The sequence below is a fragment of the Phyllobates terribilis genome, unplaced genomic scaffold (assembly GCF_046119375.1).
Source record: "Phyllobates terribilis strain yellow unplaced genomic scaffold, ASM4611937v1 Scaffold_4__5_contigs__length_816908805, whole genome shotgun sequence".
Taxonomy (NCBI): Eukaryota; Metazoa; Chordata; class Amphibia; order Anura; family Dendrobatidae; genus Phyllobates; species Phyllobates terribilis.
Genome location: NW_027362764.1, coordinates 515,933,824 through 515,960,418, shown reverse-complemented (window position 1 = coordinate 515,960,418; position 26,595 = coordinate 515,933,824). Strand labels below are relative to the sequence as shown.

Here is a 26,595-nt window from a genome sequence, read left to right as displayed (position 1 = left end):
GAGCTAATGATTTTATTACAGACCTGTAGTCACTACATGTGCTGATGAATTAGAGGCAGTGCTTCTATTGTAAAGTGCTGCGAAATATGTTGGCGCTATAAAAATACAAATTATTATTATGGGAGAATATATGCATTATACAGCATTCGATGCACTATGCCACATTTTATTACTAACAGATGTTATATTAAATAATATGGAATCTGTGGACACAGAGATACAGTATAGGTCCACATTATTCTATGGCTCATATTACAGATTGGTATCACACAAACAGGAAGATATCTTGAAAGTTTCTAGTTGTATAAACAAAGTTTTACTTTCATAAGTAATAAGAACATTAAACTCTATAGAAAAGTGACATCACTTCTGCAGACTAAAGAAGTCATCGGGCATATTTTTAAAATTGTACTTTAAAGATAATGTTAATTTCAGTGTTCGAGGTAGGACATTGGTTTATCTTTAGGAGTATTTTAAAACTAAAAAAGAAACAAGATTTATTTCTTACACTTTCAGGTTAACTGTAGCTGATTCTGATGGAGCTACAAATTCTACCGAAGCCAATGTCATTGTGAACAAGGTTGTGGACCACCCACCTATTGCCTACGCTGGACTTAATCAGCTCATGACCCTTCCTCAAAATTGCATCTCTTTAAATGGAAATCTGAGCAGCGATGACCACCAGATCATCAGCTATGAGTGGTCCCTAAGCCCCAGTAGTACAGGAAAGGTGATGGCCATGAAGGTAAGTTTGATGGGCTGGTCAGATTGATTTAATACCTCTAATAGAAGAAAACAAAAAAACAGTGTAAACAGAGATTTACAAAAAAATGTGAAAGGGAACCTATCAGCAAAAAATATGTGGTTAACAACCCATATACAGGATAATACAGGCTTATAAATACTTTGGCAGAATTTCCATTGTTAAACGTAGCAGTTTTCGTAGGAAAGTAATCAAGGTAGAAACCCTCTGTGCACCGATCCCACCAGTCATCTTGGTGGAGCTGTAGCTCTGAGTTGTCGCGGTTTCCTTGCTGTAAGCACACCCACATTGCCTTGATTGACATCCTGCTCAGAGACATCGTGACTAGTCAGCCCTGCAGCACTACCAAGTTGACTGGTGAGAGTGGCACACAGCAGTTTTATACCTTCAATATATTTATCCTACTAAAACTGCAGATTTCAATAAGGAGACCTCTGAAAATGTGTTTACGAGCCCTCCAGCATTCAGCCTGTGTAAATAGCCACATCTTTAAATACTACATGCATTGCAAATAGGTTTCATTAAAAAAATTTCTTAATGTTTGTGTATACAGCTTCTATGCAGACCTATATGTCTTCCTGGGATGACACAAGATAAGGAAGTCCAGTACTCTTCTGAGGATAAAAGATTTATGACTTGATTGTCCAGAAATTAAAATCCAGTTTAGAGAAGAGAGAAGACGCATTTTGAACCAACAAATCTTCTTAATCACAGCCTCATATGCTATGTTTAAAAACATTTGTTTATTTGAAATGTGTCAGGTGAATTTCTTGCTGGTCTAAGGTGGATTTCAATTTGCTAAAAAAAATATCAACTATTTTGATATTTTAAATGTAATATGTATCCATTGTATATGGCGTCAAATAGAACACGTACAAGCATTTTCTCAATTTAATAAGATATTGTACATCACTATAAGCAAATATATGAAATGCCATTCCATTAGACAGTTCTTACTGTTCATACTAAGTTTTGTTGTTCCATGATTTGTACCTTTTGTATTATAAAGGGTGTGCACTCTCCCTATCTTCAAGCTACAGCGATGCAGGCTGGAGAATATAACTTTGAGTTGACAGTGACCGATTCCTCCAACCAAGAATCTACTGCTCAAGTCACTGTGATTGTACATCCTGGTAGGTGTACTAACAAAGTAAACCCTGTACAATATGTAAATAAATACATTATTTACATATTGACCCCCTGACGAAGACAGATGCCGAAACGCGCGTCTGGGTGAACACATCCAAGTGACAGATCACCATTGACCCTCTCTCACAGGTATAGTCTATGATGTTATTCTTGCCATAGTATGGATAATTGGCACAGTCCTATGACAACTCTATAGGAGTAATTGTCACCTACATGGCATACTCAGCAGCAATCATTTGGGTTCTTGGCACCTATGCACCCGCACTTTATTAACTATACAAAGTTGTCCATAGACACATACCTATACCTGCATTTTCTGCTATATACAACTCAGTTCAATTGATATCCTTTGGCTACTTTACTTGGTTCTGGCATTTAAGTATCACTTTATATTTTTGTATATCTATGTACTATTGCTCTTTATTTCATTCCTAATATATTTATAGATACTCATATAGATTTCCACCTTATCCAAATTATATTTTTGATCTATATATTTACATCTTTTTAACCATTATTTAATTCATTTTTGCCAGATACCTGTATGGATTTACCATTGTGATTCTCACTTGGAATTGTGTCCGCTTTTCTATCTGGTTGTTTTTCCCACCTATTTATTATCCTTGATCAAAAAAGTTGTATTTAAGCATTTACACCTTCCATGGACTCTTTTTGTCGGTTCTTGTTCTTCTTTGAGCATATATATATATATATATATATATATATATATATATATATATATATATATTTATATTATACATATACACACACATGGATATATATATATATACATACATATATATACAAAAGTCTCATATTTCTCGATTTATTCAGTATTGAGTATGAGTGCCATGCACAGACATACACGCACTTCTACGCCTAGGCATATTATTAATGGCTGTCTAGGAATGCAATGTTCGGCCATGCTGAATGCACTTGGACGCGCAAATCCCTTTGCAACTGCCGTCCAATGATGTCCCAGCTATGCTTAATGGGAGACAAGTCCATAGATGCTGCAGGCCATGGTAGCGTGTGAAAGAATGGAAATGATTGTAATTTCAACACTGGGTTCACATATTCTATTTGCATCACTGTTTACAGATAGGGAACAGGGGACTTTTATGATCCATTTACTCTAGCATTTATTTCACTTTCTGTATATTCCAATATACTCCACAGTGCTGTACACAAATAGCGATTAATCACAAATTTTCCTATAAAAATATACACATATACATACAAGAAAAAAAATCAAAGACCATGTCTATGCAGTTACTAACCTTCCATGGTTTCACATTGCCTGTATACTATCTCAGCAATAAAGTGATGATGGAGCAGAATTCTATTGATTTTACTTTTTTTCCCATAGAGAATAACAGTCCACCAGTTGCAGAGACTGGTCCTGATAAAGAAATAATTTTCCCAGTGGACTCAACGACATTGGATGGCAGTAATAGTAGAGATGACCATGGCATTGTCTCATATAAATGGGAAAACATGAGGTATGTGCCCACATCTCCTTGTCTATCTATCTATGATTGCTAAGAAAGTGGATGTACTGTATTTTGGAAACTAGGAAAACTGTAATAAGCGGAAACATATTTAATAAATTTATATGATTCAATAATAATCTTGTGCTTTTTCATTTCATGTATATTTTTGTTTCCCTGGAATAAAGCACTAATGCCCTATAACAAATATCAAATAATAATATGGCTAGATCCAGGACCAGCCCTATGTGTATGCTGGCCTTTGAGTCACAGTCACTACTCGTTTACTCCAAGCATAAAGTACGTTAACTCGGATTGTCATTGCCTCTCAAGCCGACAGGCCCTAGAATTTTTCATCATTTTTTTTTTCTGGACATGCTCTTTACAGTCAGCTATTGTACGAACATTAGTCGGTTGAATGATTATAGAAAACCAAAGAAGTAATACTTTTTAGGCTCTTAGCCTTTTGTACTTTTGACATAAGTGAGAATGTGTTGGCATCCCTTTTTATTGCTATATATAATACCATAGAAGACTTTACTCTAATTTTTTTTTCTTTGTTTTTTTTTAAGAATTATTTTATGTTATTGTATTTATCATATTGTTTTGTTCCCATTTTGTAACATCTTTGTATATTTTTTTTATAAACACTACCTACCTGTCTGAATTTAATATATAGAATTTAATAGCTCTGTTCTTGCTCTGTAAACCTCACCCCTGAAACCATATGCTACCTGTAAGGGGCGTCCAATTGGCCTGTATAAACGATTGGTGGTGGCAGCTAGTATGTCTTTTTGTTATTGCGAAGTTGGCAGTGACTGCACCGTGGTGTACCATATATATGATTGTATATATATGGTGCACTATATATATACAATCGGAGGTGTATACAGTGGGTACGGAAAGTATTCAGACCCCTTTAAATTTTTCACTCTTTGTTTCATTGCAGCCATTTGGTAAATTCTAAAAAGTTTTTTTTTTTCTCATTAACGTACACTCTGCACCCCATCTTGTCTGGAAAAAAAACAGAAATGTAGAAAATTTTGCAAATTTATTAAAAAAAGAAAACTGAAATATTACATGGCCATAAGTATTCAGACCCTTTGGTCAGACACTCATATTTAAGTTACATGCTGTCCATTTCCTTGTGATCCTCCTTGAGATGGTTCTACTCCTTCATTGAAGTCCAGCTGGGTTTAATTAAACTGATAGGACTTGATTTGGACAGGCACACACCTGTTTATATAAGACCTTACAGCTCACAGTGCATGTCAGATCAAATGAGAATCATGAGCTCAAAGGAACTGCCCAAGGAGCTCAGAGACAGAATTGTGGCTAGGCACAGATCTGGCCCAGGTTACAAAAGAATTTATGCATTACGCAAGGTTCCTTAGAGCACAGTGGCCTCCATAATCCTTAAATGGAAGAAGATGGGACCACCAGAAGTCTTCCTAGACCTGGCCGTCTAGCCAAACTGAGCAATCGTGGGAGAAGAGCCTTGGTGAGAGAGGTAAAGATGAACCCCAAGATCACTGTGGCTGAGCTCCGGAGATGCAGTAGGGAGATGGGAGAAAGTTCCACAAAGTCAACTATCACTGCAGCCCTCCACCAGCCGGGCATTTATGGCAGAGTGGCCCGACGGAAGCCTCTCCTCAGTGCAAGACATTTGAGAGCCCGCATAGAGTTTGCTCAAAAACACATGAAGGACTCCCTGACTGTGAGAAGTAAGATTCTCTGGTCTGACGAGAAGAAGATAGAACTTTTTGGTGATAATTCTAAGCGGTATGTGTGGAGAAAACCAGGCACTGCTCATCACCTGCCCAATACAATCCCAACAGTGAAACATGATGGTGGCAGCATCATGCAATGGGGGTGTTTTTCAGCTGTAGGGACAGGATGACTGGTTGCAATTGAGGGAAACATGAATGCGGCCAAGTACAGAGATATCCTGGATGAAAACCTCTTCCAGAGTGCTCTGGACCTCAGACTTGGCCTAAGGTTCGCCTTCCAACAAAACAATGACCCTAAGCACACAGTTAAAATAACAAAGGAGTGGCTTCAGAACAACTCTGTGACCATTCTTGACTGGCCCAGCCAGAGCCCTGACCTAAACCCAATTGATCATCTCTGGAGAGACCTGAAAATAGCTGTCCACCAACATTCACCATCCAACCTGACGGAACTGGAGAGGATCTGCAAGGAAGAATGGCAGAGGATCCCCAAATCCAGGTGTGAAAAACTTGTTGCATCATTTCCAAGAAGACTCATGGCTGTACTAGCTCAAAAGGGTGCTTCTACTCAATACTGAGCAAAGGGTCTGAATACTTATGACCATGTGATATTTCAGTTTTTCTTTTTTAATAAATTTACAAAAATTTCTACATTTCTGTTTTTTCCAGTCAAGATGGGGTGCAGAATGTACTTTAATGAGAAAAAAAACGAACTTTTTAGAAATTACCAAATGGCTGCAATGAAACAAAGAGTGGAAAATTTGAAGGGGTCTGAATACTTTCCGTACCCACTGTATACCATACTCTCACTGAGTTTCCCAATAATCGGCCTAGTAGTGGAAGCAGCCGTGGCCTCGTGCATCACTTTGTCCGCAAATTGCATAATTGCCCTGACTATTGGAGGCAACGGAGTTGTGTCCCCTAACAAACTGGTGACAGCAGTGGGTTCTTCGCGACCCCACCTTCGGCTGTCATCCTTGACAATCACTATTAGGCTTAGGTCACACCAGCGTATATTCTCTCATCCGAGAGAATCGGGCTGATTATACTAATCATGCTCTAATCAAGTTCTGACCAATATTATTCTATAGGGCTGTGCACGTGTCTGACTTTTTCCTCGCACTGACCTGGTCCAAGGAAAAACTCTAACCAGAGTTTGATAAGAGTGTGATTTGCATAATTGGCCTAAATCTCTCATATGAGAGAAAATAGGCTGGTGTGACCCTAAGTCTTATCATTATATATTAGATAGCATCTATATGTTCATAGAATTGAAGACATTCATAAATGTGTGTAACATCTAAGCTATATCTCTGTGAAACTTTCAGCGGGCCATCTGTGGTGACCATTCAGGAGAGTGATAAACCGGTGGCCATTGTCTCTAACCTTCAGATCGGTACATACCACTTTCGTTTGACTGTCAAAGACCATCAAGGGTTGGAGAGCTCGGCTGTCCTGACTTTAACTGTTAAAGAAGGTATAGGATTTTTTATTTAAATTTACTGGGAATACTGCTGACTACTGTAGTGACCTTAATTTAAGAGATGTATTATTACTAAATTTAATGTCTGCTACTATTTTGCTTCACTGAATTAAAGAGTAACTATTGTTTTATTTTTTTTCCATAAATCAATAGTACACATGAAAATAAGAAACCTTGTAATATGTCTTATTAGAGAAATCGGCTTCTTATTCTTTCTGAACTGATCTTTCATTCTTAAAATTCTCAATTCACTGATAAAATCTTTCTTTAGTGAATATACATTTTCCCATTGCTGAAATAGGAGGTGTAGGCAAAAAACCTCAGCACCGAAATGATGATAGAGAACGAAGATCTTGAATATTTTCTCCCACGGCCTGCACACAGCCACAACTACCTGATACCCGGCTCCTCTGCAATACAAATGTACATGATAAATACCGTTATCGGTCGAAACGTTGGACCTTTTCTTTCCGAATTAAAATAAAATATTCACTTATTGCATTAAGATCTTCGTTGTCTATCATCATTTCGGTTCACTGCAGTCCTTACCTCGAGCAAGTACACTTCAGGAGCAGTAGTGCCAGTCTCTCCTGCTGAAATAGGAGATGACAGTTGGTACTCATTATATTCTATGGAACTTGCAGCAGAATGTCTGTGTCTGCCTCTAACGCCTCCCAGCTCCTCTATCCATAGAATTTTAAAACCACTAACTGCTATCTCAGTAATATGAAAATCTGTCTTTGCTGAATACAGATTTTAGAAATAAATTGAGAATTTTGAGAATGAAAGATCAGTCCAGGAGAAGAAAGAAGCAGATTTTCCTGATAAGATATATTACAAAGTTGCTTAATTTCATGTGTACTATTGATTTATGGAATAGAAATTAAAACGATGGTTACTCTTTTAGTGGAGGTTAACAAGAGATGATAGGTGCTAAATTGTCTAATATACTAGATTATTAATAGGTCATAAAAATGTATCTGGTGTATATAATATAAGTTATAAAATACATTGGGTTTTCAAAAGTATGGTGTATAGTATATATGCCTATTGATTTCCATCCCATCTGTCAAGACATTTCTGCTTTATTTTTCATGCCAAATTCAACATGCACATATTAATTTAATGAATTATTTAGACACTGAGCCTAGCACATAGCTTTTTAGCTAATTAGCTCAGAAATAATTCATTCTGTTTTGTTAAAGTTGTACAGTGAAAAGTGTTGCGTCACACAACGTTTAGATGCTAGTAAATTATATATTATGCTTCAGTACACTCATACAGTATATATGATAAATTGTCATCTGCATGTATTACGGTTCCATGCAAGATCTAATAAAAGTACAGGTGGAAATCTATGGGTCTAAGGTATACAGACTCAATATCATTTTATAAGTTTTAGCATATTGTGTTATTCATGATCATGTGCTATATTCCAGAGATATTCAAGGGAAGAATATGTTATAATTAGTGTTGAGCGAATTTGTTTGGCATTTCAAATTCGGGTTCGTGTTCGGGGTTCCGGCCAAAAAATCGGCTCCGCCCATGAACATCCCTGATTTGCCACGCTGTCACGCAGATAACATCATGGGTGGAGCCGATTTTTTGGCGTGAACAAGCCGGAACCCCGAACACGAACCAGAATTTGAAATGCCGAACAAATTCGCTCAACACTAGTTATAATGTGCAGAGGCACCATATGGCTAAATACAAAGTGACTACATGGCCAAATGGTAAAAGACTGCATCCACATGGCTACACTGTGTACTTGGCTGGCTTCATATTCACTCTTGTCTTACTTGTTTTATGATATTCTAAAAGCTGCACGTGAAACCGATGTAACGACAACATCTATATTAGGGCTTTCTACCAGATATTTGCACCAGTTGTCATACAATTACAGTATCGCGTACAGTACTATTAATACAGTGTGCTGTCCTAGACACTCCGAGCGAACTATCTATATAAAATTATCATTCTATGAGTGTTTCTTTTACTATATTTGTACATTTATAATAAAAAATATTCTTATTTTAGGAAAGAACAACCCCCCAAAAGCAAATGCTGGTGGGACACATGTTCTTGTGCTTCCTAATAGTTCCATTTCACTGGATGGATCAAAATCTGTTGATGATCAAGGTATAGCGTCTTACAAGTGGACAAGAGATGGCCAGAGCCCAGCAGCCGGGGTACCTACAAACACTTATATTCTGTAGTTCTATTGGACCTGCATTTTATTCTGTTCTGCTGCTTAGAATTCACGTAAAGTGATAAAAGTATTCAAGGAATGATAAAGAGTAGTGACATAATGATTCTACAGCGTGGTAAATATAGTTCTACATACTGGTTCGACAATACCTATAAGGGTGGATTCACGGAAGACAAATTTGCTGCAGAAAAGTCTTCAACTTTCCCGGTCACATGAATGATGAGTGTGGAACTTCATGTACATAGTGCAGATCAACTCCATTCACAAATCTTTCCATATGTGTAGATATCCTTACCCTTTGCTGACATACTTACCCCCTTGACCTAGAGGCCACTGCCAATCGCGGACAGTGGCATTAAGTGGCTACATCTAATGATCTCTGCCATATTGGTACTCCAACAAAGTCATGTTTGGGGTTGGACTTAAAAATAGATTGGACTTTTGACAATATCCTGGAATACTGATGTATTTTAGTGTATTGTGCAGGTCATAAAACTATTGCAGTTTCCATCCCTTAGGGGGAGTAATACATGATGTAAAATATTGCTTAAACATAAAAAACACCCTACAATTTCAAATCACGCTCCTTTTTCCTTTCAGAAAAATGTAATGAATAAGCACATTTAGTATTGCAGCGTCTGTAAAAGTGCAATCTTTCAAAATATAAAATGATGATCAACACAATAAAAAAGTGGCATATACAGTCATATGAAAAAGTTTGGGCACCCCTATTAATCTTAAGCTTAATGTTCTATAAAAATTGGTGTTTTTGCAACAGCTATTTCAGTTTGATATATGTAATAACTGTTGGATACAGTAATGTTTCTGCCTTGAAATGAGGTTCATTGTACTAACAGAAAATATGCAATCTGCATTCAAACAAAATTTGACAGGTGCATAAGTATGGGCACCTCACCAGAAAAGTGACATTAATAGTTAGTAGATCCTCCTTTTGCAAAAATAACAGCCTCTAGTCGCTTCCTGTAGCTTTTAATGAGTTCCTGGATCCTGGATGAAGGTATTTTTGACCATTCCTCTTTACAAAACAATTCCAGTTCAGTTAAGTTTGATGGTCGCCGAGCATGGACAGCCCTCTTCAAATGATCCCACAGATGTTCAATGATATTCAGGTCTGGGGACTGGGATGGCCATTCCAGAACATTGTAGTTGTTCCTCTGCATGAATGCCTGAGTAGATTTGGAGCGGTGTTTTGGATCATTGTCTTGCTGAAAGATCCATCCACTTTGTAACTTCATATTTATCACTGATTCTTGAACACTATTGTCAAGAATCTGCTGATACTGAGTGGAATCCATGCGTCCCTCAACTTTAACAAGATTCCCAGTGCCAGCATTGACCACACAGCCCCAAAGCATGATGGAACCTCCACCAAATTTTACTGTGGGTAGCAAGTGTTTTTCTTGGAATGCTGTGTTTTTTTGCCACCATGCATAACGCCTTTTTGTATGACCAAATAACTCAATCTTGATTTCATCAGTCCACAGGACCTTCTTCCAAAAAGAAATTGGCTTCTCCAAATGTGCTTTTGCATACCTCAGCCAACTCTGTTTGTGGCGTGCTTGCAGAAACGGCTTCTTTCGCATCACTCTCCCATACAGCTTCTCCTTGTGCAAAGTGCCTTGTATAGTTGACCGATGCACAGTGACACCATCTGCAGCAAGTTGATGCTGCAGCTCTCTGGAGGTGGTCTGAGGATTGTCCTTGACTGATCTCACCATTCTTCTTCTCTGCCTTTCTGATGTTTTTCTTGGCCTGCCACTTCTGGCCTTAACAAGAACTGTCCCTGTGTTCTTCCATTTCCTTACTATGTTCCTCACAGTGGAAACTGACAGGTTAAATCTCTGAGACAGCTTTTTGTATGCTTCCCCTGAACAACTATGTTGAATAATCTTTGTTTTCAGATCATTTGACAGTTGTTTTGAGGAGCACATGATGCCACTCTTCAGAGGAGATTCAAACAGGAGAACAACTTGCAAGTGGCCACTTTAAGTAGCTTTTCTCATGATTGCATACACCTGGCTATAAAGTTCAAAGCTCCATGAGGTTACAAAACCAAAAAAAGTGCTTTAGTAAGTCAGTAAAAAGTAGGTAGGAGTATTTAAAACAAGAAAATGATAAGGGTGCCCATACTTATGCACCTTTCAAATTTTGTTTGAATGCAGATTGCACATTTTCTGTTAGTACAATAAACCTCATTTCAAGGCAGAAACATTACTGTGTCCAACAGTTATTACATATATCAAACTGAAATAGCTGTTGCAAAAACACCAATTTTTATAAAACATTAAGCTTAAGATTAATAGGGGTGCCCAAACTTTTTCATATGACTGTAGCCCCTCAGACATCTCCATCGCTGGAAAAGTAAAAAAGTTATGGGTCTCAGAAAATGGTGCCACAAACTCAAATTTGTTTTAAAGCAGTAAAGTACAAACAAATCTATATACATTCGGTAGTCCTATAATCATACTGACCTGCGTTACTAGGTCATTTTTACCACAAACTCTTAACAATGCCGGAATAGCGTTTTTTTTTCAACAGTTTAATGCACATAATTAACAGCAGCAGCAAGAGGGAACATGTTGCCATTTTTTTCTTGGCACAGTCAAGCCTCTGGGCAGCAGGCGAGACCCACCATGTCACTGTTAGATTTTGCTGAAAGCACCACTCCAGTGGGTTTTTTTCAGCGTTGGAGTGGCGCTTTAAATGTAAGCCCCCTGCCCCCTTATACTCACCTTCCGGCGGCTTCACCTTTTATCGACGCTGCTCGGTCCCGCGGCGCCATCTTGTCCCTGTAACTTCTGTCTGTCTGGAAGTCAGAAGCTATGTCACAAGCTCTCAGTGCAAGTCTATGAGCGCCAGAATGAGCCTCTCACAGAGATGTGATGAAAAGTGACTTCTGAAGCGCTCCATGAAATTCTGGAACTGCCGACAGGTCACTTTTCGCTGGAGACCCATGGGAACGACGCTGGAAAAGGATGAAGGCGGCAGGCGAGTATGAGACAGAGGCCAGGGGAATTACATTTAAAGCACCAATGCAGTGCAATAAAAAAATGCTGGAGTGGTGCTTTAAGGATAAACTATGCGGCAAGGTCTCAGGGACTCGTAATTTTCACCTTACAACACCTCTCTTAGGGGTTTATGCCCTTTGCAGGTTATTCTTAGGACAAGGGATGGACATACCAAATGTACAGCCGGTTCTGCTGCTATGGTGCCTGTGGGAAAGGGGGCCCAGACCAGCCATTAATATGGGCATCTAAGTCATAGAAAGTAATTGATACCCTATCTGCGATCCGATGTTTTGTTTCAGAGAAATCCACATTTTTCTTAATATGTAAATAAGATCTATGGGCGGGACACAGATCTCCCCAAGAATCTGCCTACAGAGCATATTTTAAATAAAAGTGTGTGTTACCAGTGTGAGACATGTAATGACTGACAGTCTGCTCTCCTGATGTACATGTCTCACACTGGTAATGCCCCCTTTCATTTACAATAAGCTCTGGAGGCAGATTCTCAGGGAGATCTATGTCCGGCAATAGCCCATAACAGCTCATTTACATGTTAAGAAAAATGAGGATTTCTCTGGAAAAAGGCATTGGATAGCAGATAAAAAGATATCCTTTTGTTCAGCGTCGTATGACGTGCGTGCCTATACAGATGGCTTGGGAGGGATGATACTGCTGACAGATTCCCTTTAATTCTACATTGATCTAAAACTCAGGTTAATCTAAGCCTCTGTGTGCAACTTGTATACATCACATTATTTTGGGGGGCATTTACTATAGGATATACATTTTTTTCAGTCAACCTTACAGTTCCATATCGTAAATGGGTATTTAAGTTGTTGTATCTGGTGTTAATAGTCTTTTTCTGTTCCCCTCTTCAGTTCGCTCCTATACCTATTAACCACATACATATTTTCATTTGCCAGGATGTGATGGACTCGTCTGAGAATAAACCAGTTCTTCAGCTCACCAATCTGGTAGAGGGAATATATATCTTTCATTTGAAGGTCACAGATGTCAAAGGAGATTCAGATATTGATACAGCAACAGTGGAAGTGCGTCCTGGTATGAAAGCTTAAAAACAAGTAGATGGCAGATGTAGAATAGGGAATACATGCAGATAATCATTGTGATGGGGTTGAACACAAATATGTCAGGAATAGTAAAAAGAAATTTTTAAAAAGACAAATTAAATGGTCATTGTCATTTCAACAAACCTCGCATAAGTCAATAGCACAAAGAAATATAAGAACCTTAGTGATATGTTATCGGAGACATTAGCTTTTTTTTCTCCATTTATGAGCCGCTTCTTTCTCTTTCCTCTTCTTCCTCAACTCACCATTCACTCTGAAAAACAGTTCAAATTCTGTTTGGTTAATCTGCAAATGAACCCCGTATCTGCAGGTTAATAATGTTTTTTCACATGACGGCTTCCCTTTAATTTCAGTGCTGCATTCATGGCCGCACTGCTCAGTACTGTTCTATCATTTCCTCCATGCTGCTGCTTCTCTCTGTGTACTCTGGAGAAAGAAGGGCAGGAATCCTTCTCTTTCTGTTTACTGTGAATGCAAGACATGCTGGCAACTAGTCACCACCTACCAGCCATGAGAGAACTGAAAAAATTAGAGGAAAAAACTGGTGAATAATGCAGAAGTCATATGAAGGCCAGAGATAGGGTTATTCCTCATGTACACGTCAGCTCATTTTGAAGTTACCTGAAACAGTAATTTCACTATGTCGTCAATGGTATGATGAATCTTGTCAGGCTGGAATAACATAAAGCAAAATTCATATTATAACATCGAAGGCAGTGCATAGTCACTTTCCCAAGTCGTCCCGTGGTCCATTAGTGGTGTCCAGTTTTACAATGACACCGAATAGTTCAGTCTTAGGAGGCCCTAGAGCAGAACAATAATAGAGTCCATAGATGTTTTTCTGATGGGATCACATGGAATTCTTGATAAAAAAAAAAATTAAAGAAAATAAAGTATTAAGTAACCTTATACAATTATTATTTTGTAGTGATGTAATAGAACTAAGATGCTTTTAGGGCTGTTGGCATCTGAGCTGAAATCTCCCATCATTGCATGTTGGCTCACTGCTTCCACCAATCATTTAATGGTGGTTTGTAGTCTGGGAAATGTCATATTTTCACAAGAATCTGTTTAATTATGTGCTGTAGTAGTGCGGGGGTATACGACCTAATCGGTAACTCAAGACCTATACAGGATAAATAGTCTTACGCTGCCCACACCATATTCTGCTTGACTTCCACATATATTTCCGGCATGGCTTAACTGTTGGAATCCAGTTCAAAATCCTCCTAAACTTGGAAACTGGAGTATAATCAGTCTTTACAACAGTTTCTGCTCTTTATTGTCACACTCAGAAATGTGTCTGATTTTCCTATTATGTAATAGGCATCTGCATTGCTATAATTATTATTACCTTTCTCTACAATATTTGATGATTTTCCTTACCTTTAAAGATCCACGGAAAGGAAACTTAGTGGAGCTGATCTTAGAAGTGGCGGTCAGTCAGCTAAGCGAAGAACAAAAAGACACCTTGGTGAGACAGCTGGCCGTCCTCCTCAATGTCCTGGACTCTGACGTCAAGGTTCAGAAGGTACAAGCACATTCAGATTTAAGGTATTTTACCGTAATTAATCTTATGAAATATGATTCCCAGCCAGTAAAAGAACACACATGTATACTGAGATAATAGGCAGGTTACCGCTGTGGTTTCTAATTTCTATCTTTATCACTGTGATGTTTTAGGGATTAGAATGTCAACATTTAGACTGGTAGTTATTACAAAATTGAGTTCAATGGGGCTGATTCATTAAGGCTGGCATTGTGCACACAACTCTTAATGAAGGCCTTCTGGAGTACGATGTGCCGAATTCATTAAGACTCGCATGTGAGTTTTCAAACCGTTTTACGCCTGTTTTCTGGTGTAAAAGCTTTAATGAATTAGCCCCAAAGGTCTATAAACTACATAATGAATTGGTTTCAATAGACATTTAGAATCAGTTCAATACATTTGTGTTCTGCATTTTCTGTCCATGATTCATATTTTATAGTGTATGTGTACAAGGGTAGACGCTGATATCTACTGAGGGATTTCAATGACATGCAGAAATAAAAACTTTAAAGAGTACCCCGTCACTTGCCATTAATTCCCATCTCCTGTATATGTGGTTCTTTTTGTTTCTGTTCCTGAAATATAACCCTCTATTTCCTGTATATGAATTTAGTCTGTTTAGCCAACTGTTCGTGGTCCTCAATTTTTCACTAATTTTTCACTATAGGAGTCTTTTTAAGGGTCACGCCCACTTGCTAAATAGACTAGATTTACATACAAGGAAGAGAGGTCCATATCTCAGGAATGGAGAGAAGAGCAGGAACAAAAACAACAAGGTTAGATTTAGACCAGTTGTAACAACGTTCCTTGTTTACAGCAAGTGACAGGTCCCTTTAAACCCAAGTGTTGAGGGTGTCCTATATGGAAGGCTTTGTAGGTCCACTAAAGTTTAATAAACTTCTTGTTTCAACATTCAGTGTTGCAGCATCACTAAGGCCCATTTATGCTGATTTTACGTCCACTTCTTTGTGTAACATAGTGTTATTTCTTACCCTTTGTATGACGAACTCTGTATTTGTCTCCATGTACAGCACTGTGATTCTCTTCTATGTCCAGAGTGGTCATCCTGTTAAAATAAGAAAGTCAGCTGACGTTGCACATACACTACAGAAACAGCTTCTAAAGGAAAAGGCGGATTTTCTTCTGTACAAGGTGCTCAGAGTGGACAGTGCTGGTAAGTTTCACTTTATAGGCTGGTCATATACTGCAGCATGCCATTATCTAAATCACCATAAAGACTGTCTTTGATATTATTTGAATATATGCTAAACTAATTTTACTCTTTAGTGTGCCTTATAAAATGTTCGGGTCATGGGCACTGTGACCCAATAACGAAATCCTGTATTTGCTATCCATTTTGGATGGAGAATTGGTTGCGACGTTATGTCGGTGATGGAGAGAGCAATTGCGGTAAGTAGATTCCTAATTTATTTTCCCACCCTTCGACTGAATTGATACTGACATTGTTACCCTATAAAGGTATGTAGTTCACATACAATATGCATAGCTGAATGCAAACCATCTACTGAGCAAATAAGTACATTTTAACTCATGCATTCTAATACTCTATTATCCTTAAATTCTGATAAAATTTCTAAAGTTTTTAGGATTCAGCCAACATCAGTTTTACATAGACTTTGCATTAACTACTTTATGATCCAGATTAATGTACAGGGTGGGCCCATTTATAGGGATACACCAAAATAAAATGGGAATGGTTGGTGATCTCAACTTCCTGTTTGTGGCACATTAGTATATGGGAGGGGGAAAACTTTTCCAGATGGGTGGTGACCATGGTGGCCATTTTGAAGTCGGCCATTTGGGATCCAACTTTATTTTTTTCAATGGGAAGAGGGTCATGTGACACATCAGACTTATTGAGAATTTCATAAGAAAAACAATGTTGTGCTTGGTTTTAACGTAACTTTATTCTTTCATGAGTTTTTTACAAGTTTATGACCACTTATAAAATGTGTTCAAAGTGCTGCCCATTGTGTTGGATTGTCAATGCAAACCTCTTCTCCCACTCTTGACACACTGATAGCAACACCACAGAAGAAATGCTAGCACAGGCTTCCAGTAACCGTTGTTTCAGATGCTGCACATCTCGTATCTTCACATTATAGACAATTGCCTTCAGATGACCCCAAAGATAAAAGTCTAAGGGGGTCAGATCGGGAGACCTTGGTGGCCATTCAACTGGCACACGACGACCAATCCACTTTCCAGAAAACTGTTCATGTAGGAATGCTCGGACCTGACACCCATAATGTGGTGGTGCACCATCTTGTTGGAAAAACTCAGGGAACGTGCCATCTTCAGTGCATAAAGAGGGCAACACATCATCATGTTGCAATTTCAGATATCCAGTGGCATTGAGGCTTCCATTGATGAAGAATGGCCCCACTATTTTTGTACCCCATATACCACACCATACCATCAAGATACGAGATGACAAGAGTACATTTTTGTCTCTGGTGCATGGAAGATGCACCAAAGTGATTAAGAGGAGTGCATACAAAATGCCAGTCATAAAGAATCAGACCCAAAGTTCTTATTAGGGTGTGTGCATGAAAACCGAAAAACAACCTAGATCCCTAAAACTTAACTTTTATTATTATTTTAAAAGCATACGGACTCACAAAAAGCAAGTAAAAAAATCCCCAAGTGGATTGCACACACTGCATAAAGATATCTACATACAGTACAGACCAAAAGTTTGGACACACCTTCTCATTTAAAGATTTTTCTGTATTTTCATGACTATGGAAATTGTACATTCACACTGAAGGCATCAAAACTATGAATTAACACATGTGGAATTATATACTTAACAAGAAAGTGTGAAACAACTGAAAATATGTCTTATATTCTAGGTTCTTCAAAGTAGCCACCTTTTGCTTTGATGAATGCTTTGCACACTCTTGGCATTCTCTTGATGAGCTTCAAGAGGTAGTCACCAGAAATGGTCTTCCAACAATCTTGAAGGAGTTCCCAGAGATGCTTAGCACTTGTTGGCCCTTTTATCTTCACTCTGCGGTCCAGCTCACCCCAAACCATCTCTATTGGCTTCAGGTCTGGTGACTGTGGAGGCCAGGTCATCTGGCGTAGCACCCCATCACTATCCCTCTTGGTCAAATAGCCCTTACACAGCCTGGAGGTGTGTTTGGGGTCATTGTCCTGTTGAAAAATAAATGATGGTCCAACTAAGCGCAAACCGGATGGAATAGCGTGCCGCTGCAAGATGCTGTGGTAGCCATGCTAGTTCAGTATGCCTTCAATTTTGAATAAATCCCCAACAGTGTCACCAGCAAAGCACCCCCACACCATCACACCTCCTCCTCCATGCTTCACGGTGGGAACCAGGCATGTAGAGTCCATCCGTTCACCTTTTCTGCGTCACACAAAGACACTTTGATTGGAACCAAACATCTCAAATTTGGACTCATCAGACCAAAGCACAGATTTCCACTGGTCTAATGTCCATTCCTTGTGTTCTTTAGCCCAAACAAGTCTCTTCTGCTTGTTGCCTGTCCTTAGCAGTGGTTTCCTAGCAGCTATTTTACCATGAAGGCCTGCTGCACAAAGTCTCCTCTCAACAGTTGTTGAAGAGATGTGTCTGCTACTAGAACTCTGTGTGGCATTGACCTGGTCTCTAATCTGAGCTGCTGTTAACCTGCGATTTCTGAGGCTGGTGACTCAGATAAACCTATCCTCAGAAGCAGAGGTGACTCATGGTCTTCCTTTCCTGGGGCGGTCCTCATGTGAGCCAGTTTCTTTGTAGCGCTTGATGGTTTTTGCAAGTGCACTTGGGGACACTTTCAAAGTTTTCCCAATTTTTCGCACTGACTGACCTTCATTTCTTAAAGTAATGATGGCCACTCGTTTTTCTTTACTTAGCTGCTTTTTTCTTGCCATAATACAAATTTTAACAGTCTATTCAGTAGGACTATCAGATGTGTATCCACCACACTTCTGCACAACACAACTGATGGTCCCAACCCCATTTATAAGGCAAGAAATCCCACTTATTAAACCTGACAGGGCACACCTGTGAAGTGAAAACCATTTCCGGTGACTACCTCTTGAAGCTCATCAAGAGAATGGCAAGAGTGTGCAAAGCAGTCATCAAAGCAAAAGGTGGCTACTTTGAAGAACCTAGAATATAAGATATATTTTCAGTTGTTTCACACTTTTTTGTTAAGTATATAATTCCACATGTGTTAATTCATAGTTTTGATGCCTTCAGTGTGAATGTACAATTTCCATAGTCAAGAAAATACAGAAAAATCTTTAAATGAGAAGGTGTGTCCAAACTTTTGGTCTGTACTGTATATATTTAGGTAGTTTAGATTAAAGATGGTTGGCACCCTAATGTTAAATGGTATGGGGCCCCCGCTCAACATCGGTAGCCCTGGATACCCTAATGTTCACCCTCAATCAATAAATAAATATGGGGATAATAAAGAAAAAACATATGTATCAATTGTGTCAGTTAGAACAATCACCAGCCTATACATCCATGCATAAGTGTCAGAAAATTCTGTCTCACAACTTACAGCCTATCTCACAAGTATTAGAGAACTAGGGGTTAGATGTCTAAAAAATCAAAAGCGAGTCCGTATGCTTTTAAAATAATAATAATAAAAGTTACATTTTAGGGATATAGATGGTTTTCTGGTTTTCAAATATATGGGATCCTGCTCTATTTGTGAATAGTTTTTTTAGGGAGTGTGCACACGTTATGTATTTGCTGCATTTGTTGAGTTTTGTCCGCGCAGATTTGTCACAATAAATGAAAGATTTCCTAGTGCAGGCCAAGTAAATTAGGTTCCTGAAGTCTGAAGCACAAGTTGCTTATTTTTTCCTTGCAGATTTAAAGCAGGTTCAAATCTGCAACATGTCAATTCTTTCAGTTTTTCTGCAGCATTTTTCACCTATTCCAATGAATGAGAAAAACACATAAAAAATGCATCAAAAACGTGGCAATGCACATATTTCATGCTGTCCTTCAGTATTTGCAATAGAAATGTCTGCAGCAAAATACTTAAAGGGAATCTGTTAGCAGTTTTTTTCTATGTAATCTGAGGACAGCATGATTTAGGAGTTAAAACACAGATTTCAACGATGTGTCACTTATCAGGCTGTGTGCTGATGTTTACTTACAGTGAAGGTTTTATCACCAGATTATCATTGCTGTGACTAGCTGGTGCCAAAGCACTTTCCTGACTCCGCCCCTTCCTCTGATAAGCTGCTCACTATCAATAGACTATGTACACAGACTGGTGTGGGCAGGGTTAGCTTTCTCAACTCTGCTGCATTGCTAAATCTAAAAGCTCTGATTACTTTACTGCACCCAGTAAACTAAGTGATACATCATTGAATTCAGGATCTCTTGGCCTACATCATGCTGCTCTCAGATGAGGTAGCAAAAACCTGCTGACAGATTCAGTTTAACATGTGCACATAACCTTAGAATTACTCCGATTAGCAATGTGTTTCTATAACAGTTAACAGACTTTCATACAGACTATGCGCCGTTGTAAAACAGCTGGTATCTATTGTACTATTGGGTTTTCATAGAAGTGGCAATCATTCTACCAGCCGCCAATTATTTTATAATTGTAATGTTTAAATGCCTAAGGCCGCGTTCCTTCTTTTTTCTGTAATTCCAGTAAAAGCGCAATGTTGTTGTGATTTTTAAAAATCATGGCAGTTGTGGTGCATAAAATGCACCGCAGCGCAACTTATGAACGCAACGCAGAATAGAGACACAGAGCAGTTTTCATGTAACTGAGGATTTACTGAATTCACAAAAATTATACAACAATTTGGGAGTTGACCCTTGTTGTGCATTTCGTTTTAATGTTGAAAGTTCAATTTAATAAAAAGATCACTGAAGTAATAGCATCTCAAGTGACCTAAGCATCTTGTTTTCCAGAGTGGAGTATTCTTTACATAATTGTCTTAACATTTGCCTTGGTTGCCTTCCTAATGGGACTGACATGGGTCTGCATGTGTTGCTACAAAAGGTAAACAGTGTGAATAAATGAATGAATGAACGAACGAGACTCCATTTTCTTTTAACTTTTTTTGTGTATAGTTTCTAATATGTTTTGAGTATGTTTTATCATCAGCTTCATAAAAAGGTGAAAATGTTGTCATGAGAATGCAGCATGTTGTAAAACTAAAATACGTGAATGAGAATTTTCCATCCACCAATATAAACCATTTGGATACTTCTATAAAACATCAGTTCAAAAAAACATTACAAAAACTCTCATTTTCATTAAGTTGTTTATGCCTGAATTCTGGCATAAAACAACCTAAAAAGGTGCATCACGGGGTTGCACAAACTTTTTTGCGATTTTTGGAGTTTTTGGCCAAAGTGGACAGAGTTGGGGAGTAAGAGGGGTGTGTTAAAGCCAGACTGTGTAATTCATAATCAGTTGTGGCTTACTTTACGCCAGAAATGTTACTCCAGTCCCCGACTGGAGTAAGATTTCTCGCAAGGCTCATGGAGGTGCATGCCACTTGTAAGATTCGCCTGCTTCAGTAAAAGAAACCTGACTGCTGATAGATACAGTACAGACCAAAAGTTTGGACACACCTTCTCATTTAAAGATTTTTCTGTATTTTCATGACTATGAAAATTGTACATTCACACTGAAGGCATCAAAACTATGAATTAACACATGTGGAATTATATACTTAACAAAAAAGTGTGAAACAACTGAAAATATGTCTTATATTCTAGGTTCTTCAAAGTAGCCACCTTTTGCTTTGATGACTGCTTTGCACACTCTTGGCATTCTCTTGATGAGCTTCAAGAGGTAGTCACCGGAAATGGTCTTCCAACAATCTTGAAGGAGTTCCCAGAGATGCTTAGCACTTGTTGGCCCTTTTGTCTTCACTCTGCGGTCCAGCTCACCCCAAACCATCTCGATTGGGTTCAGATCTGGTGACTGTGGAGGCCAAGTCATCTGGCGTAGCACCCCATCACTCTCCTTCTTGGTCAAATAGCCCTTACACAGCCTGGAGGTGTGTTTGGGGTCATTGTCCTGTTGAAAAATAAATGATGGTCCAACTAAAAGCAAACCGGATGGAATAGCATGCCGCTGCAAGATGCTGTGGTAGCCATGCTGGTTCAGTATGCCTTCAATTTTGAATAAATCCCCAACAGTGTCACCAGCAAAGCACCCCCACACCATCACACCTCCTCCTCCATGCTTCACGGTGGGAACCAGGCATGTAGAGTCCATCCGTTCACCTTTTCTGCGTCGCACAAAGACACGGTGGTTGGAACCAAAGATCTCAAATTTGGACTCATCAGACCAAAGAACAGATTTCCACTGGTCTAATGTCTAAAGTCTCTTCTGCTTGTTGCATGTCCTTAGCAGTGGTTTCCTAGCAGCTATTTTACCATGAAGGCCTGCTGCACAAAGTCTCCTCTTAACAGTTGTTGTAAAGATGTGTCTGCTGCTAGAACTCTGTGTGGCATTGACCTGGTCTCTAATCTGAGCTGCTGTTAACCTGCGATTTCTGAGGCTGGTGACTCGGATAAACTTATCCTCAGAAGCAGAGGTGACTCTTGGTCTTCCTTTCCTGGGGCGGTCCTCATGTGAGCCAGTTTCTTTGTAGCGCTTGATGGTTTTTGCAAGTGCACTTGGGGACACTTTCAAAGTTTTCCCAATTTTTCGCACTGACTGACCTTCATTTCTTAAAGTAATGATGGCCACTCGTTTTTCTTTACTTAGAATTTGTATTATGGCAAGAAAAAAGCAGCTAACAGTCTATTCAGTAGGACTATCAGCTGTGTATCCACCAGACTTCTGCACAACACAACTGATGGTCCCAACCCCATTTATAAGGCAAGAAATCCCACTTATTAAACCTGACAGGGCACACCTGTGAAGTGAAAACCATTTCCGGTGACTACCTCTTGAAGCTCATCAAGAGAATGCCAAGAGTGTGCAAAGCAGTCATCAAAGCAAAAGGTGGCTACTTTGAAGAACCTAGAATATAACACATATTTTCAGTTGTTTCACACTTTTTTGTTAAGTATATAATTCCACATGTTTTAACGCCTTCAGTGTGAATGTACAATTTTCATAGTTATGAAAATACAGAAAAATCTTTAAATGAGAAGGTGTGTCCAAACTTTTGGTCTGTACTGTACATGCTGTCCGATCCACTGACTGCATGATTTCAGCCATGCATCTTTCACTCTCAAATGGAGAAAAACATGCTTTCAAAGCCACCGTTGACCAGGCCACACGGGAGATTAGTCAAAAAGAAGGGTTCCCAGTGGTTTCTTCTGTCCTCTCCCCTTGAGTGACAGGTCTCTCCCTGCGTGCATGTATAGGGAGAGATTTGTGAGTAACTGGTAGTGGGCGGCTTTTAAAGTATATTTTGCTCTGAAACGCCGCAGCATTTCAGAGTCAAACATATATGGCTGAAATCATGCAGCCAATCTCTGATACATGTTGCTCTATTCACAGCAGTATGTATCAGCTGTCAGGTTCACTAAGTGACATGTGCTTCTTACCCCACCACATTCCCCATCATTGAGACTTGTGTACAATACCAGGCTTTATGAATCAGGGTCTGTGAATGTCACCTAAATATGTTTATTTTATTATTTTATGATGCGTACATCTAATATTTTATACTTTTTAGCCGCAAAAGGACAAAAATACGGAAAAAAACCAAGTATACAATCCTGGATAATTTTGATGAGCAAGAAAGAATGGCATTAAGACCCAAATATGGTGAGTAGGAAAACTACTGAAATATGGTGCATTCACTTGCAAAAACATAGTATACTTCTAGATTATACACGTTCATAGAGGAGCTGTGAACCCTACTTATCACTTGGTTGGGTAAAACCACGCACTTGTCTTGTGGATAATTTTATTTATTCATGTTTAGTAGGGTTCCTGGTGCCATCAGAGATCTCTGCTGATGGAGGACATCTCCAGAATTTGTATGTTGTGTTATTATATGCAGGTAATATCGGCACTGACAAATTGTTCTTTTTTTGCAGGTATCAAACACAGAAGCACAGAACATAACTCCAGCCTCATGGTGTCAGAGTCGGAGTTTGACAGTGACCAAGACACAATTTTCAGTCGCGATAAAGCAGATCAGGATAACCCTAAAAATATTTCCAGCGGTGCCCTCAAAAATGGTGCTCCTTTTAATTTTAGCTCAAAATGCAGATAAACGCAGGTCATAGGGTAACTAAATGGATATTGCAGGAAAATATATTTGACCAAAACAGAGAATGTAAATGTTTACAGTTTAAATAGATTTGAGTGAACACATTTTACATCTTACACATAGATTTAGGCTATGTGCCCACGATGCTGAAATGCTCCGGATTTTTCCTGAGCGTTTCTGCATCTCCCTGGCAGAAAAAACTCGTGTGGACTGTACATGCGGACTGTACATGCGGATTGTACATGCGGATTGTACATGCGTTTTTCCTGCCAGGGACATGCGGATGTGAAGCGTTCTTCACATGCATTTCCGCATGCGGGTTGTCAAGCGCTTTCCAAGCGATTTTAGCATCACTTGGAAAGTGCTTGTCAACTTGGTCACACTATATAAATCCATGCAACCGGCATGGATTTATATATTGTGACCGTAAAAGAATGGTAAAAAATAAATATATACTTACCTTCTGATGGCCCCCGGTGTCTTTATCCGATGCGTCTCGGCTTGCAGGCAGCTCGCGGTACACTGAAGGACCTGCCGACGTCAGCGGTCGCGTGACCCATCACATGACTAAATTACATCACCACAGGTCCTTGAGTCCACCGCGAGCTGCCGGCAAGCCAAGACAAGGACACCGCAGGCCATCAGAAGGCAAGTATAATGTATATTTTTTCTTTTCTTTTTTTTTACAGGTTCTATGATACCCGGGTCCGGAGGAGAGTCTCCTGTCCTCCAGACCCGGGTACCATCCGCACATTGAAACGCATGGAATGCGCATCTGCAGATCCAGTGATGCGGAATACATGCGTTCCAATGCAAGTCAATGGAGGCGAAAACACCGCGATTCCACAAAATAATTGGTAGTGCTGCAGATTTTTCCGCAATGATAATCTGCAGAGGAAATTTCCGCAGCATGTGCACGGCATATGTGGATTATCATTGGGGAACATTGCAGACCTTCTACCAAGCATTTTTTAAGCGTTTCTGCAGCAGAATTGCCGCTGCAAAAATGCTTAAAAAACGCATAGTGGGCATACAGCCATAAAGTAGAGTAACTCAGTAAATACGTTGCTTTACTTATTTTACATTGTTCCTGGGTTATAGCCTGGATCATACTACGGAGCTCCAATCACAATTCTGAACTCTTCAGAGCATATATCTCTCAGTATTTTCCATTGACTTACTATCTGTACACAGATTTCGACTTTACACCCAACACTGTACAGTAACATGGTATAGGAGAAATTTACTGTCGCTCTGTGATATCTAAGATACAGTGGGTACAGAAAGGATTCAGACCCCTTTAAATTTTTCACTGTGTTTCATTGCAGCCATTTGATAAATTCTAAAAAGTTCATTTTTTTTCTCATTAAAGTACACTCTGCACCCCATCTTGAAGTTTTTGCAAATTTATTAAAAAAGAAAAACTGAAATATCACATTGTCATAAGTATTCAGACCCTTTGCTCAGTATTGAGTAGAAGAACCCTTTTGAGCTAGTACAGCCTTGAGTCTTCTTGGGAATGATGGAACAAGTTTTTCACACCTGGATTTGGGGATCCTCTGCCATTCTTCCTTGCAGATCCTCTCCAGTTCCGTCAGGTTGGATGATGAACGTTGGAGAACAGCCATTTTCAGGTCTCTCCAGAGGTGCTCAATTGGGTTTAGGTAAGGGCTCTGGCTGGGCCAATCAAGAATGGTCATAGAGTTGTTCTGAAGCCACTCCCTTGTTATTTTAGCTGTGTGCTTAGGGTCATTGTCTTGTTGGAAGGTGAACCTTCGGCCAAGTCTGAGGTCCAGAGCACTCTGGAAGAGGTTTTCATCCAGGATATCTCTGTACTTGGCCGCATTCATGTTTCCTTCAATTGCAACCAGTCGTCCTGTCCCTGCAGCTGAAAAACACCCCATAGCATGATGCTGCCACCACGTTTCACTGTTGGGATTGTATTGGGCAGGTGATGAGCAGTGCCTGGTTTTCTCCACACATACCGCTTAGAATTATCAACAAAATGTTCTCTCTTTGTCTCATCAGACCAGAGAATCTTATTTCCCATAGTCTATGAATCCTTCATGTGTTTTTGAGCAAACTCCTATGTGGGCTTTCATGTGTCTTGCACTGAGGAGAGGCTTCCGTGGTCTATGAATCCTTCATGTGTTTTTGAGCAAACTCCTATGTGGGCTTTCATGTGTCTTGCACTGAGGAGAGGCTTCCGTCGGGCCATTCTGCCATAAAGACCCGACTGGTGGAGGGCTGTAGTGATCGTTGACTTCTTGAAACTTTCTCCCATCTCCCTACTACATCTCTGGAGCTCAGCCACAGTGATCTTGGGGTTCTTCTTTACCTCTCTCACCAAGGATCTTCTCCCACAATTGCTCAGTTTGGCTGGACGGTCAGGTCTAGGAATACTTCTGGTGGTCCCAAACTTCTTCCATTTAAGGATTATGGAGGCCACTGCGCTCTTAGGAACTTTGAGTAATGCAGAAATTCTTTTGGAACCTTGGCCAGATCTGTGCCTTGCCACAATTCTGTCTCTGAGCTCCTTGGGCAGTTCCTTTGAGTGCATGATTCTCATTTGGTCAGCCATGCACTGTGAGGTCTTCGATAGGCAGGTGTGTGCCTTTCCAAATCAAGTCCTATCAGTTTAATTAAACACAGCTGGACTCCAATAGAGGAGTAGAACCATCTCAAGGAGGATCACAAGGAAATGGACAGCATGTGACTTAAATATGAGTGTCTGAGCAAAGGGTCTGAATACTTATGACCATGTGATATTTCAGTTTTTCTTTAATAAATTTGCAAAAATTTCTACATTTCTGTTTTTTTCAGTCAAGATGGGGTGCAGAGTGTACTTTAATGAGAAAAAAAATGAACTTTTTAGAATTT

The 26,595-nt window shown here is 39.4% G+C and overlaps 1 protein-coding gene across 2 annotated transcripts in view; it reads left to right on the top strand.

Moving 5' to 3' along the window:
* The window catches only part of KIAA0319 (KIAA0319 ortholog), a 49,590-nt gene extending 24,548 nt beyond the window's left edge, over positions 1-25,042 (top strand). The window contains exons 10-21 of one of the 2 annotated variants that reach the window (XM_073678857.1): positions 517-745; positions 1,773-1,896; positions 3,282-3,414; positions 6,461-6,609; positions 8,653-8,804; positions 12,777-12,915; positions 14,339-14,498; positions 15,525-15,667; positions 15,781-15,903; positions 20,435-20,525; positions 23,173-23,264; positions 23,540-25,042. In XM_073678857.1, coding sequence (XP_073534958.1) covers positions 517-745; positions 1,773-1,896; positions 3,282-3,414; positions 6,461-6,609; positions 8,653-8,804; positions 12,777-12,915; positions 14,339-14,498; positions 15,525-15,667; positions 15,781-15,903; positions 20,435-20,525; positions 23,173-23,264; positions 23,540-23,718 — 1,714 coding nt within the window. In that variant the 3' untranslated portion in view covers positions 23,719-25,042. The remainder of the gene's footprint in view (positions 1-516; positions 746-1,772; positions 1,897-3,281; positions 3,415-6,460; positions 6,610-8,652; positions 8,805-12,776; positions 12,916-14,338; positions 14,499-15,524; positions 15,668-15,780; positions 15,904-20,434; positions 20,526-23,172; positions 23,265-23,539) is intronic. The other variant, XM_073678858.1, reaches the window with a different exon arrangement.
* Positions 25,043-26,595: the final 1,553 nt, after the last annotated feature.